This window comes from Drosophila kikkawai, chromosome X (assembly GCF_030179895.1).
Source record: "Drosophila kikkawai strain 14028-0561.14 chromosome X, DkikHiC1v2, whole genome shotgun sequence".
Classification (NCBI taxonomy): domain Eukaryota; kingdom Metazoa; phylum Arthropoda; class Insecta; order Diptera; family Drosophilidae; genus Drosophila; species Drosophila kikkawai.
In genome coordinates, this window is record NC_091733.1 from 29536481 (window position 1) to 29559234 (window position 22754).

The following is a 22754-nucleotide window of genomic DNA, read 5'->3' on the forward strand; positions in this document are numbered from 1 at the left end:
TATTGGTTTATTGAAAATTTAAATAAAACAATTACTGAGTGCAATGATTGTAGTATTTACTAGCTGAATTTTGATTGATATTTACTAGGAAGGTGTTTGTATATTTTATTTTAAGGAATTGTTTATATTTCTTGGATTAATTAAATAATAATAATAGTTTTAATATAAAAATAATATTTCTGAGGGTTTCTTAAATAAGTTCTAGGGATTTTCTTTGACAATCAAATATTTAAAAATTAAAATATTTAAGAATTATAATAAAATTGTTTTAAAATTAACTAAAAATATTAAAAAATTAAAATATAAATATAAAAATATTAAAAGATTAAAATATAAAAATATTAAAAAATTAAAATATAAATATAAAAATTTAAATATAAAAATAAAAATATCTAAAATTAAAATATAAAAATAAAAATGTTTTAAAATTAACTAAAAATATTTAAATAATTAAAATAAAATAGAAATATATAAAAATATTTAAAAATTGAAATAAAAATATTTTAAAATAACTTAAAATATTAAAAGATTTAAAATGAAAATATTAAAAAATTAAAATATAAAAATAAAAATAAAAATATTTAAAATAATATATATTCAAAAATTTAAATAAAAATATTTTAAAATTAGCTAAAAATATTTTATAATTTAAAATATAAATATATTTAAAAATTAAAATATAAAAATAAAAATATTTAAAAACTAAAAAAAAAAATTTTTTTTTTAATTAAAATATATAAATAAAAATATTGAAAAATTAAAATATATAAATAAAAATATTGAAAAATTAAAATATATAAATAAAAATATTGAAAAAATTAAATTAAAATATTTAAAAATTAAAATAAAAATAAATAAAATGTATCCTTTAATTTTTGGTAATATTTAAACTCTTTTAAAAATCCTTCAATCTTGCTTCTCTTACAGAGCCTTGGCATCCTGGCCTCCATTCCCGCCGGCCTGCTCATCGTCTCCCTGCTGGGCCTGCTCCTCTATTTGCTGACCCGCTGCTGTGATCGCCGCCAGAGGAAGCCCAGTGCCCAGCGTTGCCAGAGCTGTTCGCTGGTCATCATCACCCTGATGACCTGTGCGGCCATTGGATTAGGTGAGTGTGGTGGTGTCCCTCCTTCCTCCTGTTACCCAGAATTCTCCAACTAGCAAAAGGTGGCGGCATAGGATTAGGGCGTTGAACTGCAATGGATCGAAGAAGTGGAAGTGCAGTGGCTGTGCCAAAGCACGTACAAGTCCCTTTTTTTTCGTGGATAAAGTTGTGCATCGCGTGTTGGCGGTTTGCTGGTCGACGGCAATTGGCAATTAGCCAGACTGCCACTGCGACTTATCGGCTGGTCACGTATGTAAACTCACCACCAGCCAAGAAGTGGAGCCAAAAGTTTGGAGGTTTGGTGTGCGTCATCTCGACATGGAATTGAAAGTGGAAGCGACGGCAACGATGAAATAATAATTTAATTAGCCGCGTACAGAGAGGGCTTAATTGAATCAGAAAATAACGAAAAATAACGAAATGTGTGTCGCATTACATCACTGACCTGCCGCAAATGATCTCCAACCCCCGCCCCTTATGATCTCTCATACACAACTCTTTTGATCTCCGCCCGATGTTCATCTTACTAAATGCCCTGATCTTGCTCTATATATTTGCAGGGTTGTATGGCAACGATGACTTTCACAATGGCCTGTTGCAGGCCTTTGGATCTGGAAAGAATGTTGAGGTTCTGGTGCTTACCCTGAAACGACAGGTGAGTTATTAGATTGGGAGATTATTAAGGGAAATGGGAAATCAATTTTAAAAATTAGTTATATACAACGAAACTATTTATTATATTTATTTTAAGGCTAATATTATAGTAATATTAAATATAATAAATAATTATTGAGGGATTTAAGAGAATATTATAAAAATAAAGCTTGCAGGGGGGTTTTTTTTTTTTAATTTTTATTAAATTTTTGATAATTTTTTAAATAAAAAAAGAAGGTTACTATTTTTGTGGGACAAATTTAAATAAAAAAATCATAACTCTTTTAAAAAAGCATTAATTTTTATTCGAAAAGCAGTGGATTTAGTTTTTCTTAGGTTAACAAATCTGCATACTAAATTTTAAATTTTTTAAAAATCTCAATTTTTACTTAATGTTTTTTTGATAATTTTTAATTTAATTTACCCTTGTAAAATTTGAAAAAAAAAATTAAAAATTATTTTAGAAATTATTTTATTATAGAACGATTCGCCTGTTGATGCTGATCAAGAATATATATGATTTATAACGTCGGAAATGTCTGCTTCACGAAATAAAATCGTAAATTCCCTCAAGAAGAGTGAAAATATTTGAATTTTAAAATTAAAATTGATCCTTATTTCTTTATAAAAATGTATACTTTTTTAAATATTATTTTTCCAACTCAAATAAGGCCTTAAACTCTAGCTTAAACTGAAATATAAACCCCTTCTTAAAGTTATTTAGCTTTTATATTTCCATTCTTCCTTCTTGTTAGTTAGTTTTGCCTAATCAAAGGCTCAAGTTTTGTTCATTTTATTTAACAGTTTCAATGCCATATAGTTGGTTTGATATTTGGCTTTAAAATATATACATATATAATAATTGATTTGCCAAAATTGCTAATTTGATTTGCAAATTTTTGATCAGTCTCCATCCGTTTTAGGAAATCTATTTGTGTGTGTCTCTAAATAAATTATGAAATATACTGATGTTATGAACATATACATACATACCTATAGCCATTTCTGTGGGAAGTCTGAAGTGGAATCTTTAACTGAGCTTAGTTACCGCTTAGTTACTCGCTGGTTTTGCCTCTAGTTCTTGGCTTTCATAAACTTGTGCAATATTCCCCATTCAAACCATTTGGCCGCTCCATGTCCCAGGTCCACCGTTTCGCTCGTTTCGCTCCTTCTGTTCATTATAATCAACCTAAAAGCTGGCTGCTGCTGCTGTGTTGACAGTTACGTGGCGGCAGTTCACGTGGGAGGATGGGGTACAAGGATGAAGGAGACTCCTGGCCAAAGCTTTTGCTATTCATAAACTTTGTCAGCACACACAGAGGAGACACAGAGGAGACACGGAGACACAGGGACACAGGAAGAGAGAGAGAAAGAAAGGCAAAGACAGGAGCAAAGAGCCGATAAGGCAAAAGGTTAAGGGAGGCAGCATCAAAGGTAGACGACGACGACGACGACGGCCAGGACGAGGGCCAAACAGATGGCTGGCATTGCTCTCGACTCTTGAGTAAAACGCTATTAATTATCCCCCGCTCACAAAGGAGGGGCTTCTTCTTCCTTCGAACGAAACGAAACGAAACGAAGGGGGCGTGGCAGACGTTGTGCGTGGCATCCCTTGAACCCGTGAAGCAACCCCCCCCACCCAACCAAAAAAAAAAACCAAGAAACGAAGCCTGACCCAACCCCAGACCAAGTGCGGAAGCAAAAGTATTACGATAGAAACTATTTTTCCTTTTCCTTTTACCTTTTGCCTTTGTTCCAGACTGTAACGTGGTGGGTGGCTACCACCCACACTCCAAGCCCATTTTTGGTCATTAACTTTTGAACTGCTTTCACCTTTTTGGGGGGGTCTGCACTCTACTACAGTTGCACAGGGAAAAATTAATGTTTTTGGTGTAAACAAATAAAAGTTAAATGTTGTAATTTTAGATACTTGCTTTAACCCCATCCACCAAGTTACTAGACTAACCTTTTAACTAGGTGATTCTACAATGTTTTAACAATGTTTATGATTAGCTTTTATTTTTAGTAACAAAAACTAGCCTTTGATAATTGAATATTTGTCTGCTTACTTATTAATTATTCAACAATTACACCAATACACCAATATACTTCATATACTTCATATTGGTGTATTGGTGAATTACTGGAATTTTCAAAACATAAGTCTAAATAACAAAAAATAATTTAGTTTAGCTTACTTGCAGATTTTGTACCTATTTGGTGTAGTGGTGAATTGTTGAATTGTTGAAAAAAATATTTTTTTCCACTAAATAATAACTTTTTTGCATTTTATTTATTGGTGAATTCGAATATTGTTGAAAAAAGTAATGGAATATTGTTTTAAAAAATTATAGAATATTGTTGAAAAAAAAAGGATTTTTTAAACCAAATAATAAATAATAATAATTTTTCTGCCTGTTTATATATATATTTTCCAGACGGAGAGCATTAAGCATGATTTGGAGACACGGATGAACGGTCACCATGTGGACCAGCAGGTGGAGAAGCCACAATATAACCAGACGGTGGTTATGCTACTCATTGAGACATCGCGCCTGGTCACGGAGAACACCTCACGGGCGGTGGCCTCCCTGGATAGCATGGTTCACTATTTTATGAAGGCCAAGGGCACTGAGAATGACACCTCGCTGATGGGATTGCTTCAGGTGAGAGAGAGAGAGAGATTCTAGAGATTCTCTAAGTACCGATACTATAATATCTTCGTTTTAAGCTTGGTGAATTCTATGAATCCATTCGTTGGCCCGCCACCTTGGCCTTTCTTACCATGCTCTTGCTGCTGTGCACTGTCCTGGTGATTGGCGTGGCCAGAAGATCGCGCTGCACTTTGATCTTCTTTAGCGTTTCGGGTCTGTTTTGCATCATCATTTGCTGGCTGCTGACTGGCATTTATTTGGCATCCAGCGTGGCTGCCGGTGATTTTTGTATGCGACCGCATGACTACATGTGCCGTCAAGTGGGCATGGTGAGTGGTTAATGCTTCTCCGAGTCCTTCTCCTGCTCCTCCGCTCCTCCTCCTGCTCCTCCTCCGCTCCTCCCCCTCCTGCTCCTCCGCTCCTCCCCATCCTGCTCCTTCTCCTGCTCCTCCTGCTCCCCCTCCTCCTCCTGCTCCACCTCCTCCTCCTCTTCCTCCTCGTCCTGCATCTCTTCCTCCTCCTGCTCCTCCTCCTCCTCCTCCTCCTCCTCAAGTTTTTACTATAATAAAATTTGTATAATTCACAGCGAAGTCCCTATGTGGATTTCCTCAACTGCGGCACGCCGCGCAATCGTTTTATTTTACGCCTAAACGAGTCCCGGGATCTGGTGGATCGGGCTAGGGAAAGTGTAGAGCAAATGACCCGGTAAGTGTGATGAAAAATACCAAGATTATGCATTAAATTCTAGAGAAAACTAACCCATTTATCATTTGATTTCTATATGTACTTCTTTGCTTTGCAGTTTGAGCCAGGAAACTTATCCGCACATCGACATTCAGCGGACTTTGAACGCCATGGATAATGATTTGCAGCAGACGCTACGCAATCTGACGACATTATCGGCCACACTGGATGGCCGGGCCATTGATAGGCATTACGAGGAGGCATTGCGTGGCCTTTGTGGTGGCGGTCTGCTGGGTCTCAGCCTGATGATGGTGGCGGGTTTGCTGACATCCTTCCTGCTCACAATTCTGGTGTATGCCGATTCACATGCCTGGATTTACCTGAGCAAGAGGTAAGGATATTCATTTTCATGTTTAACTTGATTAAAACCTTGTTTTCTTTCTTGGGTTTCATTCTAGACCCCCACTGGATGCAGATAAATCCGAGACGGCACCGCTTTTCCCCGCCTCGAATGCACCAAGTGCCAGCATTTCGCCCACGGCACCCATGAGCACGGGTACAATCAATCGTACGCTTTTGCATCATCAACAGGCAGCGGGCGGTGTTGGAGGCAGCGGAGGCGGAGGAGGATCAGGCACATTGCCGGGTTCTGGAAGTGGAGGAGTCGGCGGCGGAGGCGCCAATGGACATCATAATGGCATTGGAGCTTATCGCAATGGAACCGCCGGGCTGAGACAAGGGTTGGTGGCATCACCTTCATCTCAATCAAGCCACAACACCACCACCACCTCATCCACAGCTACTTACAACCACCTCAATCAACAACTGCACGGCATCGGTTACAACAGTCACCTGCCACCACCACCACAACAACAACACCTGTACAGCAACAACCACCACTACAACAATCACAGCAACAACCACTACAACAGCAACAACACACAGCAATATAGAACTAACTACGCGGCAGGTGCGGCGGTGGGTGGTGGCCAGCGATCGCCATCGCCGCCGCCCGGCTACGATTTGGTGCATGGCACAAGGCATGAACTTTGATTTCAATTTGATTTGTATATTTCCCCCGTTTACCTTTACCTTTACCTTTACCCTGCCCTTACCTCCCTATAATCCTGCTACACCTGCGAGTCCGCTGCTGTTGAGTTTTGGGTATACTTTCTATGATTTTATAGTCTTTTTTTGGGGTTTTACGTCTTGACAATGTTTATGATCAGCTTTTAGTTCTAGTGACAAAAACAAGACTTAGATTAGCTTTTAGTTTTCTGTTTACCCATTGGAGTATATTGGTGTATTGGAGAATTATTGAACTAATAAGTTGTTAGGCTTAAAAATAAATGACTCGAATTGGCAAACAATGAAAAAAGGGAACTTAAATTGTGGATTTTTGACTTCTTACATGTATTGGTGAATTGGTGAATTGAGAATTGTTAACAAAATATATATTTTTTTACATTAAATAAAATATTTGCATTAACACAAAAATAGTTATAGACTCTTATTATTTACTTTAAATAATATAGAAAGAAAGAAAGGTGTTTTTTTTATATATATTAATATATATTTCGAGTTTGTTTTTAAACTTAAGAAATTCATATTCTTCTGAAATTCTCTTTCTCCTAACTGTATTAAAACACAAAACTTAAGTAGCGGGCTCCTTGTCTCTATATTTTTTTATGATTGAGGCTTCTTTGTTCAACGTTGTTGTTCTGGTTTTAGTTAAACTTTTCTTTTGATTACGCATATATATTTATATATATATATTTGTCGTTTGTCGTTGCTCCTTCCACCTGCATGAGAAGACACACACATGACAGCACACACTTACAATTACACACAACGACAGCCTCGACCCTGACCCAGACCCAGACCCCCACCAAAAACTTGAACTAAAACTTAAAACATACTTTATGCACCTTACTAATACCCCCACCCTCCATGCAGATGATAAAGACGAAGAGATAATAACTTAATTATTAAGTTAACTAATATTTAAACTAAAATTTACTAGAAAATGATAGATAGAAATTGAGTTTAGGGATATCAAGTGGTGTTTTCTTAAAGTTTAGGTTAGGAAATATAGAAAAAATTGATTAAATGATGATATATTTTAAATTCTTTTTGAAATAATAAAATATTATTAATAAAAATATAATATAAATAATATATATAAATATAATATTATTAATATAATATTATTAATAAAAAAATAAGACTATTAATATAATATTATTGATTAAAATATATTATTATTAAAATAATAATATATAAATTCAATTCAATCACATTTTTCTTATATTTTTCTATAATGTTCGTAAAAAATTTAATTATTATTTTTGATTTTATTTATTTTTTGTTAAAAAAAAATATTTTAAATTTTAAATGTATTATTAATTTTTTTTTATCAAAAATAATTTTTTTTATTATTTAATTTTTTGTTTTACTAAAAATAATTTATATTTTAAGTTATGATTTTTTTAATCATAAATTCATTTTATTTTAAATACATTTTTTTAAAGTATTTTTTATTTTTTTAAATAAATAAAATACAACAAATTAAATAAATTAATAAAATAATAAAAAAATTAAATAAATAAATAAAATAATTAAAAAAAATTAAATAAATTAAGAAAATAATATAATAATAACAAAAATTAAATAAATTAATAAAATAATACTAAATAAAATAACAAAAACCATTTAATAAATAAATAAATTAATAAAAAAAAATTTTAAAAAATAAAAAAAAAATGTAATAAATAAATAATAATAAATAAATATATAATTAATTAAATGAAATAAATAAATATTAAAATTTCCATTCTACTTGGGCTTAGTTTAGCTCCATAAACTTAAAAAAAAAAACCCCCACAGATCCAGGCAGTTTCCCAAGCCAAAAGTATGTAGTTTAGCTCGCCCTTTAGAGACAGGCGCTAACCCCACACTTCACCCTACTTTATTTATCCCTAAACTAAACTACTTTTTGCTGTTTTCTTGCAGATCCGGTCACCATACCCTGGGCAGACTGCCCTCCCATCACCAGCAATCGGCTTCCTATTTGCCGGGACCCAACAATGGAAAATATGCGACGCTCAGCAAGCAGTGTAAGACGCTTGAGTCGAACGACTTTTACTGAGATTCGCTTGCCTGCAGCTCCCATGCAGGCAGTAGCAGCAACACAGCACAGCAGCAGCAGCAGCAGCAGTTGCACCTCCAGCAGCAGCAGCAGCAGCAGCATAACAGCAGTCTTATCAATCAGAATCAAAGCACTTTAAAGAACATCTTTGCATCGGCCACACTGCCCCGCTCAACGGGTAGCTCCATACGGTCGGTGCTCTCGGCCCAGACTTCCAATGCCGGCATTTGTCGCTCCACAGGCAATGGCCTCGATGGTGGTGATTTTGTGGATGATCGTGATCCCCGGGATGTGACCAACAACAGTTTCAATCGCTTTGATCCCAAATACATAAGCATTGGCCCCAAGGCGGTGCGTGGCCAGAATAATAATTTGAATATCATCTCCGCTGCTAGTAGTGGTGGTGGTTCCACGGTCAACAAATGTGCCACACTGCGTCATGTGGGTCGTTATGGTGGCTCTTTGAAGGGTGTGGCTGCTGTGAGTGCTGGACAAATGCCAGCGGCAATACATTCACCGAATTTGAGGAGTGCCAAGACGCCTTCAATAGCCACTGTTTCAAAGGATTACTGCCAGCAGCCGGACTGCATACCCCAGGAGTTCCTTATACAACAGCAGCAGCAACAGTTGCAACAGCAGCAGCAGCAGCAACAACAACAGTTGCAGCTTCAACAACAGCAACTGCAACAGCAACTCCAGCAGCAACAGCAGCTGCAACTCCAGCAACAGCAACAACAGCAAATGGTGCCACCTGCTCCACCCCAGCCAGCGCCACCGCCGCCACCAAAACCAAAGATAGTGAATACATTTACAGAGATACCCGGCACCACGGGCGTGGGCAGTTCATATGCCAAGGAGCAGCAGCAGCAGCAGCAATTATTGGCACTGCAGCAGCAGCAACAGCAGCAGTTAGTGGCCCTGCAGCAGCAGAGGGAAAGGGAGAGAGAGAGGGAAAGGGAGAGGGAAAGGGAAAGGGAGAGGGAAAGGGAAAGGGAAAGAGAAAGGGAGAGAGAAAGGGAAAGAGAAAGAGAGCGAGAGCATCCACCCACCACCCACATATTGCCACCCTCGGCTGTCTATAGCATTGAAAGCAGCGATCCTGTCCTGCCCACAGCAGCTCCACGCGTGCAACAACGTTCCCTGAATCCCGCCTCTATAGTAAATCAACCTTTGCCCGAAATACCCACGAATCAGAACTCCAAGATCTCGGCACAGCCGCTGTGTGCCGCCAGTCTGGGTCAATATCGTTCACTGCAGCGACCCCAAACGCAAAAGTTGCAGACTATAGCAGTGTCGCAGCAGCAACAGCAGCAGCAGCAGCAGCCACCCACTTTGCCGCCCAAAAACAGGCACAAAAATAGTAATCGTGGGGGAGATAGCAGCAATGCCAATCATATGCAGACTTTGCCGCCAAAGTCGATTAATTTGAGGCAGCAGCAGCAGCAGCAGCAGCAACAAGAAAGGGAAAGAGAGAGACCAAGAAGAGCAGAGACCCTGGACAATGCCCGCAGCTATATCGAGCAGCAGCAGCAGCAGTATCCCAGCCAGCTGATAACCAGCAGCATGAAGAAGCAGCACTCCTATGACAGCAGCTATCATCAGCAACAGCAGCAGCAGCAGCAACAGCAAGCGGCAGCACAACAGCAGGCCTTTTATCAAAGGCAGCACAACAACAATTTCTCCGCCAAGCAGCAGCAACAGTTGCTAATAGAACAGCAGCAGCAGCAGCAGCAGCAACAGCAGCAACAGCAGGCTCTTTTCTATAGATCCCTAAAGCGTAGCAGCGAACGTGGTGCTGTTACAGCTGTTACAAGCAACCATAGCGATCTTTATTCTGTGACGGAATTGTAGGAATGCGCCTGCTGCGGCGGCGGTGTGGATGTGGTGCGTCGCGGCGCCTCATCCACAACGCTGCATGCAGCGGCGGCGGCCACACAGACAACACAAACACAACAAAATCAGACACAGACTTCGGGACAGGCGCCCATACCCCTGCCGCCCAAGAAGCATCGTCAAAGGGAGAGGGAAAGAGAGCAAAGAGAGAGGGAGCAGCAGCAGCAGCAACAGCAGCAGCAGCAGCAGGCCACCTGCAATGCCAATCTGTGCGAAGAGCATGAATATGATGAGTACTATCCCCAGGCCTTTGAGCTGCAAGGAGGCACAGGATCTGCAGCAGCAGCAGCAGCTACTGCCAGCTCCAAGCATGGCAAGGCACAGAGTCAGCAAAGAGCGGCCACCTTTGATGTGGCCGATGCCCGTGACTATGAGCTAAAGCGTTTGGGCAATCGCCGATCCCAGCAGCAGGCGGCGCCTAGCAAAAGAAATGGTGGAAATGGAGGAGGAGGTGATCATCATCGCAGTCATGATCGCGAGCGTTCCCGTAGTGATCATCGCATAGCCAGCTATGCCTGCGAGGATATCAACTCTACGGCTTTGTGCAGTGCCGGCTCCATGAGCTCCATGTTGCAGCCAGCGAATGGAACAGGTCACAACAGGAGCAGCAGCAGCCAACAGCGAGAGCATCATACGCGAGAGCAACAGCAGCAGCAGCAACAGCAACAACAGCGGGATCGCCGCGAGAAGACCTTCAAGGTATGATTTTTAGAGACGTCATAAGAATTGTCCAATCCGCGCCAGGATAGCAGCAGCAGCAACAGCAGGAATGGCAGCTCCAGGCGGCGGACGCGTTGAGGGGAAAATGGGAAGCGAACGTGGCGGATTCTATAGCGGATATATATAGAGAAGGTGGAGTAGGATGAAAGGATAACCACAATCGAAACTGAAACCAACGAGGAGGCCCCTGCCTGTTTTTTATATGTTTAGCTTAAGTCGCGTGTACTCTATGTCTCTCTCTCTCTCTCTCTATCTTCACCCTGTCTCTGTCACACAACTGCAAACGAACACGCACACAAAACAAGGAAACGAAACACACATGCGTATATATATAAATTATATACAAAAAATATTGTAAAAAAAACACACACAAGTCGACCTCTCCCTGATTGATTCAAACTGCTAAAATGCTGCTAAAAAATGCTTAGAAAAAATGAAGAGAAAGCTGTTAATGCCAGAGGGGCAGTGGTTAAAATAACAGTACTTGAGCTGTTAGATAACAGAGCCTTGAAATTCTCAACTTTACAGTTGGTTTACTTTCTCAAATAATTGAAATTTTCTTGAATTTTAACAAGAAAAAATTTAGAAAAATCTTGAAAATTTCAAAATTTATACTAGAAATATTTTACAAAATTTATAAAATGTTTTAGAATTTACAACTTTTTAATTAATTTAAAATTTGTTTAATTTCCTTAAACAAAAATTTAGAAAAATCTTTAAAATTGCAATATTTTTAATATAAAAATTATACGAAATTTGTTTACATATTTTAAAACAATATTATTATATTTACAAATTCTTTAACAAAAACTGTGCATTAGAATTCTCAATTTTATAGTTTCGAAATTTTATTTCCTTCAACAAAAAATTTAGAAAAATCTTTAAAATTGCAATATTTTTAATATAAAAATTATACAATTCTTTTTACATATTTTAAATTAATATTAATATTTAAAACATTTTTTTTAGATATTTTCAAATATCAAAACATTATTTTGACCACTGCCCCTGTTGGTGTGCACAGCAATTATATATACACACACATCATACATCAAAACCTACATCAGTTCTCTGCTCTGTGTTGTTGCCTATTGTTATATATATATATTAGTATTTAGTAAACCTAACGAATAATTTCTTTGTGACCACTAAATATATTCAAACGTGTATATTTTTAAAGCCTAAGTTTAAGTGAGATTTAGTTTGTAAGCGCCAAAAGCCTATTTATTTACGACAGATTGTAAGCGAGACCCCCCCTCCCCCCTTAGCCACTGAACCCCACCAAGTCCCAGAAAAATATCATCCAAATATATGGGGAAAAGCGGAGGAAAAATTCAGGAAAAATTCAAGAAAAATTAACTTTAAATTTTAAAGAAATTAAAGAAAAAAGATCTTGGTAAAGCCCTTGAATTTTATTGTTTTTAATTAGTATAAATATATATTTTTTAAATAAAATTAATTGCAATATTTTTACAGGGTTTTTTCTATGGATCCTACTTCCGCTATTCCAACAAATTTTTTTTTTTTTTATAAATTGTTCATAAGAAGCGTGTGTGTGTTTTTTAAAATTTTATTTATTGTCCACTCTTTTTTTTTATATTTGTTTTGGAATTTCTGCATAAGCGAAAAATAAATTAATATTTGTATTGTTTTGAGAATCCGTTGCGAGAACCAACAACAACAACAACAACCACAGCGACACGTACGTAAAATTTTTGTGACGTCAGAAATCTAAAAAAAAAACAACAAACAACAACAAACAAACTAAGAAACTAAACAACAGCAAAAACAACAAAACAAACAAAAAGCACAACAAAACAAAAACAAAGAAACATAAACAAAAAGAAAGAAAAAAACACCAAAATACAAACGATGTTGAAGAAAGGAGAAAAAAAAGAGAAAAAGTCAAACAGAAAACATTTCACAAAATAAAAAACAAAAAAAATAAATGGAAAAAAGTTTTACATTTTAACAAAAAGAGAAAGACAAGAAAGTGAACAAGTTCTTAACTCAAGCAATACATATAACGAAAAAAAAAGGAAAATTAAATAGAAAATAGCAAAAAGAAAGGAAAACGAAAAAAGAAAGCCATACAAAAGTTGTTCAACTATTAAAAAAAAAACAAAAACCCAAGAAAATTCAGCTAACGAAAATAAAAATAAAGCAAGCAAACATATATACATAAACATTAAAACATTAAATACATAAAATACATACTTATTATAGAGCAAGCATTAAGGAATATTAATTAATTAATTAATCGACAACAACAACAACAACAAACAATGTTCAGGTCAATAACTGCATTTAAAGGGAGAAAACAAGAAAACATAAAATGAAAATGAGAAAAGAAGAAAAAAAACGAAGACATTAAATTAAACAAAAGAATGCTCTTTTATATACAACTATATATACAAGCGAATATATATAAATATAAATATATATTTAACGAATTGCAATTACCCGAAAAAACGAAGAAAAAACAATTACCACACACATACAGACAGGCCATCAAAACACACACACAAAATAATATTAAAAAAAACGCAAACCCACAAAACACACAACAAAAAACATTTGATAGAAACTAACATAATTATACACAAGAAAAAAACACTCACAACATGCGAGCAATTGTGGGCAAAATAATTGTAGTGCCATTAGAATTTCGATAAAAAAAAGAAAAACAAAAAAATTATAATAAAATAAAATGTAAATTAAACTGAATTTTATTTATTTTTTTAATCAATTGCAAAAAAAAAAGAGAATTGGTTTTATTGGAAAAATATCTTTGCTTATCGATTTAAACATAATTATTTTGATTTTAACAACGATAAACAAAATATATACATTTTTATCGATATTTAAAATTGATGTTTGCTTAAAAAACTTATAATTTTGTTGAAATATTTTTAAAAATTAAAAAATTATAATTCTTAAAATTCGATTCTCTTAAAATCTCTTGTAAAGATATTTTGCATTGATTTTAAATCGATTTTTTCAACAATAACTTTGATTGTTTTCCAATTATTGCCAGAGAATTCTTTTTTATTTAGAGTCAAATGGGCTTATATAATTTTTTTTTATGAAATACTTTTAAAAAAATTTTAATTAAGATTCTTAAAATTCGTTTCTTTACAATTTTTTTTTTTAATATATTTTTTATCGATTTATTATCGACATTTTCAACTAAAACTTTGATTGTTTTCCAAAGAACTCTTTTTTTAATCTAGATTAAAATGGGTTTAAATTACTTTTTTTTTGCCCTTGTACAGCTTCTAATCAAATTTCAAGAATTAATTACAAGGCAACACTATTATTTTGAACGCAACTGTGGACAAACTTAGCGAATTGAAATGCAAAAAACAAGGGTTAAAAATACAAAAAGGCAACACTTAAAGATATGTAAATTATTCTCTCTGCTGTGCAGATGCAAATAAAATGAGGAATAAACAAATAAACATTTTTGAGTCGCACACAACAAACAGGACACCCACACACACACACACACACACACAACACACACACAACGACCCGAGTATCTTTCGCTCTCTATCTCTCTATCTCTAACTGCATCTAACAATGTATCTTTGACGCTCTGAAACACATTCCAAAAACCAAAAAAATGAAATAAAAAAATCAAATCAAAAATCTAAAAAAAAAAGAAAGAAAGTAAAAAAAGAGCCCACCACCAGCCAATTGTTTCCACTGTAGCTTGCACAGTAACTTCGCTCAAAGAGGAACTCCCTCTCTCCCCCTCTCTCTCTATTAGCAAAAGTTAACATAACACTCGAGGGCGCGTTATTAGCATACACTCTAAGAAATCAAAGGATAACTGCTCCTGTCCTGTATATATACATATACGATCTGCATTAAATCTAAACACTATATATGAGTATGCCTGTGTGTGTGTGTGTGTGTTGGTGAGGTGTGAGTGTGTTAATTTTAAATATTTTTTTTTTCGAAATTTTGAAAAGCGAAAGAAATGTTTGAAAACGTTTTTGTAGCCTGTAGTGTAGCCAGTAGTTGAGTCTAAGCGATAAGGCCAAAATAGATTTTAAACAAAGCCACGAAAAAAAATTAAAAAAATAAATTAAAAAATAAAAAAACAAAAAATTAAGTGAAAAGAAAGTGAAGAAGAATACCAAATAATTGCAGAAGACAGGATGAGCAGGCAGGTATTTACTTATAGCATTTAAATTCTAAAGCAAGAAAACAAAACAAAAAAATTATTAAATAATAAATAAATAATAAACAAAATAACTAACATTAAATCAAACACAATTAAAACACAAAACGTATGTAATACATAAAAAATAAAAACAAAAGAAGACAGTAAGTGTTTCCACGTTTTAGCCATTTGAAAGAAAAACAAAAGAAAACCGGGAAACCAGCGCACTTTTTCTTACTTTAAAACTGAAGCAAAGCCATCTAATTAAAATGATATTAACAAATATATAGTATATATAAAGAATTTTTTATTTAAAAAAATAAAGAAACGAAAGAAAGCAAGTTGTAAGTTTTATGGGGCATTTTCCGTTTACCGTTTTCCGTTTTTTTTTGGTTTTGAAGACTTTCTTCGCTCGAAAAACTTGACAGCGGCGGCGATTTTTTAGCAAAAAGTTTCAGCCGACAAAATGTTATATAAATTAAATGTTACGTAATCAAAACAGAAAACAGAAAACAGAAAAAATGGAAAAAATAATTATATAACAGTTGTGAACAAATTATATTTACATAGCGTATAAATAAATTGCATAACAATTGATTAAAATATAATAAAAAAGTGTGTTTTATTTGCTTTAAAAAATAAAAATAATAATAATAAAAAAACAATTGAAAAAATTAATTAATTATTATATTTAAAAAAGACAAGAAAAGGGTGATTTATATATTTTATATATTATAATATTATTATTATTATTTTATTTTAATTAATTAATTTTCTAATTGTTTTTTTTATTGATTTGTTTAGCCATTATAGAATTTTTAAATTAAAATAAGCTATCCCTTATTTTCAAAAAATTAATTTCCTGTTTTATTTTTTTCTATTTACGTTATTTATTTATTTTTATTTTTTTATTTTACAATCTTAATCTTAATAAATACTTTGTTTAAATCTTTAAAAATATTTAATAAATATTAACAGGGGTTTTTAATTTTTTTTATTTATTTTTTAATAAAAAGAAAATTAATTTTACTTTTTTATTAATATTAATATTTAAAGGGGTTTTTAATTTTTTATTTATTTTTTAATAATAATAAATTTTTTATAAATTTTTTTTTAAATATCTTTAATTTTTTTTTACTTATAAAAATAATTATAAAAAATAAAGATATATATATATTTTTTTAATTATAAAAGAAATTTTATTTTTAATATTTATATATATGTTAATGATTAAAAAATAAATGTAATAATTTGAAAATTTTCCGCCTTTTATCGATAACATAACCGATAACGATACCCTTAAACAGTGCTGCCCATGTCTCGCAAATTACCCCAAAATCCGTTTCCGGCAAATCTCTGGTATTTTTGCCGACCGGAACTCTGGTTACACTGCGACAAACAAATAAGTTAATTAATTCTTTAGCAGCTGCTTAAATTATTCAAATGCATCCACCGGAAGCAACAACAACCATGATGTACGATGTAAGCAGGTTCCAGACCCTCTTCGTTGTCGAAGATGCCAACAAAAAGGCGGAGGATGAGGATGAGGATGGACTTGACCAAGAGGAGGAGATGGAAGACCTGATCTGTCATGTGTCGCAGGAGATGTACGATGAGGAATTGGCTTTGGAGCGGGAGGAACAGGAGTTTGAAGAGCGAAATCTGGGGAATCTAGAGTGGCCAAAGGGTGAGTTTAAATATTATTAAAAAATTTTAAAATAATTTAATTTTAATTTTAAATTAATTTTTATTTAATTCTAATCCTTAGCCCTTCAATCCTTTGCCTGCCTTAGATGCCCAGAAAGCTTCTCCAGCCGTAAGGAACTCGCCGCCCATCGACGACAACTACATCATGGTCAGACTTCGGCGAGAAAACCTCCCACCGTACTTACCTGCGAGATTTGCGGCAAGCTCTTCCATAGAAACAATGCCCTGATGAATCACATGAATTCCCACACGGATCAAAGGAACTATCCGTGTCCCCAGTGCCCGGCTCGCTTTGTCCAGAGCTGCAATCGGGATCGCCATGTCCGGGACACACATCTCAAGGAGTATCTGTATCCATGCACCGAGGTGGGTTGCCATCGACGCTATCAGCAGCGTCGGGAACGGGATCAGCATGTGAAGACGGTGCACCGGCAGGAGAGGGATTTGGTGTGCAGCCAGTGTCAGGCCACATTCAGTCATCCGGTGAACTACAAGAAGCATCTGGCCTCGCATAACTCAGTCAAGTCGTTTAGTTGTCACATTTGCAAGAAGCTCTTTGGACGCCAGGAGAACCGGGATGTCCATCTATTCGTCCACAGCCTGTGCAAGGCCTATGTCTGCTGTGTCTGTGGGGCAGACTATATGCGTCGCCAGCAGTTGATTCGTCACAGTGCAGCCAGTGGTCATGTGAATGAGAAGATAGTGCGACAGAAACCACAATTTAGTGCGGCTTTTTCACAAAAATCCAAAGGGAAAGAGGTTCAAACAGAGGGAGAGAAGGTGGATCTATTGGGAAATGGGAGTTTTCCCGGTGAAGAAGACTTAAAGGAGTTGAAGGAGGAGGAGGAGGAGCTCCTGGAAGAGTTTATTTGATACAAATTTAAGATAATATAAAGAGAATGAAGACTAGTTCTGTGATTTTAAAATGAAAACGATTAAGATAAGGATTCTGAAATGAAAAAAAGCTCTTGAATTTGAATTATTCAGTTAAAAAATGTAAATCTAAATGAAATTATGGAATATTTTTTACCAATAAAAAAAAATAAAACTAAATCAAAACCTTCTATTCTTATTGAATATTTTTTAAGATTAAGAAAAATCTGAATTCTGCATAAAATGAGTTCATTTATTTAATTTAAGAAAATCTAAAAAAAATATATACTTTTATTTTTATAAAAAAAATAATTTTTAAAATTAAAGCCCCTTTTTATTTTTATTAAATATTTTTAAAGATTAAAACAATATATTTTATCTTTATTAAAATTAAAAAAAAAAACAAGAAATAAAGCTAACTTTGGCCAGCCAAAGTTTGTATACCCTTGCAGGTAATAATTAAAATATATCATAACTAAGCCAAAAATGCATTAATTTCGATTCGGAAAGCAGTTTTGTGTTAGTTTTTATGAGGTTAACAAATCTGCATACTTAGTTGGAAAAATAAATTTTGGTCAATTTTTGAGAATTTTAATGATGTAACTTATCAAATTTTAAAAAAATGGCTCAAAATTTGATTTCCTCCAAACATGGCTTAAACGATTCTCCTTTCAATGCTGATCTAGAATATATATGGTTTATGGGGTCGGAAATGATTCCTTCACTTAGAAAAATATTATTTTGTATTATAAAATCTGATTTTGTATATTAAAAAACTTCTTGATTTTTTTTTAAATTAAAAATATCATAACTCGGCCAAAAGAACATTAATTTTAAATCGGGAAACTGTTCTGTGCAAGATTTTTTACAGTTAATAAATCTGCGTACTTCATTTAAAAATTTTGAAAATTCAATTTTTTATCAAAATCAAAAATTTTAATGATGTACCCCCTTATCAAATTTCGCAAAAATGGCAAAAAAATCTATTTCTTCCTGACATATCTAGAAAGATTCCCCTGTTGATGCTGATCAAGAATATATATACTTTATAGGGTCGGAAAGGTCTCCTTCACTGCGTTGCAAATTTCTGACTGAAATTATAATACCCTGCAAGGGTATAAAAAAAATTTTAATAAACCCGTGGGCGCCATGGTAATTTTCTGGCAAATTCAATTACTAGAATATAAAAAAAAAATCCTTGAAATTTAAATAAATTAATAAATTAATTAAATAAATAAATAAAATATTAAAAAAATATCCTTAAAATATAAATAAATTAATAAAATAGTTAAATAAATAAATTAAATATATAAAAATATAAAATACATTGTTTTCTAGCAAAGACAATAAACAAAATATCCTTAAACAATAAATTATTTAAATAAATAAATAAATAATTAAAGTACATTGTTTGGCATGACAGTTTTCTGGCAAATGCAATAAATAAAATATTAAAAAAAAAAATCCTTAAAAAATAAATTATGTAATTATATAAAAATATAAAGTACATTCTTTGACATAACAATTTTTTAGCAATATATTTTGTATATATATAACCAAAAGTCCGTATATAATTAATAAATGAGACAATTTTTTTAGCAAATTAAATAAATAATATACTTACAAAAAAAATCTTTAAAAAATAAATAAATTAATTTTCTTAAAATAAAACTTAAACCCTTTTCAATATATTGTAATTTTAAAACACAAATATATAAAATACAAAATCAAAATAAATATAAATTTAATTTTCAAACGAGTTCTCCAATTGATTTCCCATTCATAATCTCCAACCGAGCGCCACCGCTAAGCTCATTTAACTAAAATGCGATAAATGAATGAAAATAAACAATAACAACAAATAAAAAATAGCAACAATTATTACCGCATGCAAAACATGAAGCAGAAGCAGCGAATGAAAAGCAAAAAAAAAAAAAAGAAAACAAGCAAAAGGCAAATGAAAAGTGAATGTCGCTGCTGCTGCTGCACTTTAATAAAAAAACTAAAAAAAAAAATCTAAAAAAAAGTAAAGTAAAATGAAATGAAATGTGTGGTGGTCTCACCTGCCTCCCCTTTCCGCCGGAACCCTTGGAGTGGGTTCAAAATTAACAAAAAATCAGGCGTTAAACTCATAAATAACAAACACCAAAGGGGCGGAGGGGGGTTTAACAACAATAAAACGTTAAAATGAAATTATTTAACACCTTTTTTATGGCTCATTTCGCTGTTAATGTGTGAGCAAATTTTTAAGCCCTGCCCCTGTAAACCTCTCTGGCTTAAAAAATTCGCACATAATTCCCACATTGATCGATCCCGCTCTTTAAACTTATCGATAACCAATGGTCAGCCATAAAGCTGTCATAAGCTAATCCCCCCTTAACCTTTTTTTTTCCTCTCTTTTTTCATATTTTTTTGGGTATATTGTTCCACCTGTCACATTTCAAACCTTTGTTAAATGGCAAACGAAAATTATCTAATTTATCGTTGTTGTTGTTGTTGTTGTTTGCCTTTCGATTGTTGTGCCTGAATGAACTTGTCGACACAGTTAAGATTCCAAGAAAGAAAGAAGATTGCCCCTAGGCGGGTTTAGCTTATGTAAGCTATGTTTTGACCCTGCCCAAATAACAAAATAGTTGGGGGATTACCTCAAGTCCGGTAGTATTCAGAGTCTGATTGGAATTTTACCCAACAAAACCCCAAGCAGGGTGTAATGGGATGGGTTAAGTGGATTGGATTTTTGGGATATCTTAGTTATCAGAGACTAGAGAGACTTGGGTTTTGGTATGCAATTCTTTATTTATGTTATCTTTCTTTGTATTGAATTAAATTTAAATGTATTTGTAAATTAAAACAATTCTAAAGGTGATATAATAGCACCTATAAATATGATTTTTAATAACTCGGGAACCTTGATTACCAGAGACTGGGGTTTTGGTATGCGGTTATTTATTTACATTTATTGAAAATCTAAAACTATTCTAAGAGAATTACAAACCATAGACCATAAGATATCTTAGCTTACCTATAAGATCTCTAAAGACTGTATTACCAGAGGCCTGTTTTTCAAGATCTAAAATAATATTTGTATTACCAATCTATATACCAAAAAGTAAAGCAGAATATCAAGCCCTTCTTTAAGAACTTTATATCTATAAAAATCTATAAAAATCGAAAAAAATATCTTTAAAAATATCTATAAAAATATCTATTAAAATATCTATCTTTATAAAAACCTTTCTTACCTATCTAACCTACCTCTACTTATCTATAGATCCATAAACCCATCATAGAACCCAAATAACTCAGTCTTGGGTCTCAGTTAGGGCGTTGTCTTTGCATCTTTAGTTGTGCCAGGTCTCGCTTCTCTTATTCATTTCGCTTTTTTTTTTATGATATCAAGACATTTCGTGCCTATACAAAGGCATAAATAATTCCCATAATAATAAAATACAACAAACAAGACAAAGGTTAGTGGAAAACCCAGTCAGTGTATAAGATTTCTTTTCTATACACCCATCTGGGCTTTAGGTCACGTCTCGCTGGGCGAATTCTGGTCGCTTCCGCAACGGATGTAAAGATTCAAACGAACGTGGGAGTCAAGGCCTAGGTCAAGTTACAGATCAGATCTCTGAGAGAGAAAAATAAATATATAAAAAATATATAAAATATATACTATATAATTTAATCCCATCCGAGATGAAGCCTATCAAGCTGTCCCATCCTTTCACTTTCGTTACGTTGCGCTGCCTCTTGTTTTCTTTGATGTAGGTCAGCGACTTAAGGATCAAATGCCCAAATAAACTGGTTGAGATTGCATAACGGAGATTGGAATGGGATTTGGGGGAATGGAAATGGAAATGGCTACGGGAATTGGATAAAGTTGGGCGGCCGCTTTTTGGAATTGGACTCGGGATGATGGGTTTGGCGTGATGATTAATATGGTGGCAGAGGGAGATGATGATGATGACGATGGTGAGTGCGTTGACCATCCATCATCAAATCCGGTGACCGGTGACCAGTGAATGGTGCAATTGGAATGGCATGAAAGATGATGATGGAGGCTATGCAGATTGGTTGTTTAAGGTGGCATTTTTGCCTGATATTCAGTGGGTTTTATTATTGGGTTTCTGGTTCAATGAGTCGATGTTTGGGGGAGCATACTAATGAGGGTTCTTCACACACACACTTTTCTTAAGCTTAAGACTTTGAAGTGAGAGTTTTATTTCTATTCAAACTAGAAGCTAATGTGATTCCTATGATGATCTTCTGCGATTTTTTTTAGCTCATTTTTGTATGATATTATAATCCTATAACTATCTTCTAGGGTTTTTTAGGGTTCCTTATTAAGATTATATCAAATTAAATTAAACTTTCTAAACCAATTATCTTAAAATGAACGATCCTATGAATTATTATACCATAAAATGATATCTATAATTATCTTTAAGGGTTTTCTAAGCTAATTATTCTACATTATAACGATCCTATATAGTATCTTATCAAGTTTAATTAACCTTTTTAAATCAATTAACCCACAAACTAATAATCCTACAAATTATAAAACAAAAACTCCTCTTTATTATGCAATTTTTCTTATTTTCCTGATTATCAATCTCCTTTAATAACCCAACCCCTCCCCTCCCCAGATCTGGTTAAAGCCTTAATCCAACCGGATTTCGCTTGATCGTTTGATTCACTTGCTGTTTTGATCAATTACCATGCCGGCGGCGTAGGTTCCACCACTCCCACTGCCATTCCCTAGTTCACTTACTTTTGATATAGTTTCTCGCATCAAATGCGAATCACAAATTTCAAGCGAAATTTCCAAAATCGAACATATATCCGTGTGTAATCACAAAAATCAGAGAGAGAGAGAAAACTGGCAAAATCAAGCTACGTGTTGGGAATTTCCAAAAATCTGGAATATGTCCAGTGGCAGAGAAAATAAATGAGTAGATGAGAAAGTTTTGGTTTAATTTTTGAAAAACAAAAGGTTTGGAAAGGTTTTTGGTGTTGTTTTTTTATATATTTTACTTTTTATATATTTTTCTTTTTACTTTTTATATATTTTTATATTTCTTTTATATATTTACATATTTTTTAATATATTTTCTAATTTAATTTTATATAATTTTTACATTTATATAT

General features: G+C 33.8%; 2 protein-coding genes across 2 annotated transcripts in view; both read left to right on the top strand.

Annotated features, from left to right (window-relative positions):
- The window catches only part of LOC108076055 (uncharacterized), a 28953-nt gene extending 13590 nt beyond the window's left edge, over nt 1-15363 (top strand). Inside the window, 8 exon segments of the mRNA XM_070287827.1 lie at nt 928-1105; nt 1663-1757; nt 4195-4422; nt 4488-4739; nt 4997-5115; nt 5213-5485; nt 5553-6134; nt 8107-15363. Of these exon segments, the coding sequence (XP_070143928.1) occupies nt 928-1105; nt 1663-1757; nt 4195-4422; nt 4488-4739; nt 4997-5115; nt 5213-5485; nt 5553-6134; nt 8107-10840 (4461 nt within the window). The 3' untranslated portion in view covers nt 10841-15363.
- Nucleotides 15364-16406: 1043 nt separating this feature from the next.
- LOC108076010 (zinc finger protein 322) lies at nt 16407-17747 on the top strand. Its single transcript, XM_017168666.3, has 2 exons — nt 16407-16713; nt 16795-17747. The coding sequence occupies exons 1-2, from the start codon at nt 16470-16472 to the stop codon at nt 17604-17606; spliced, it is 1056 nt and encodes a 351-aa protein (XP_017024155.1). The 5' UTR covers nt 16407-16469; the 3' UTR covers nt 17607-17747.
- The last annotated feature ends 5007 nt before the right edge of the window (nt 17748-22754 follow it).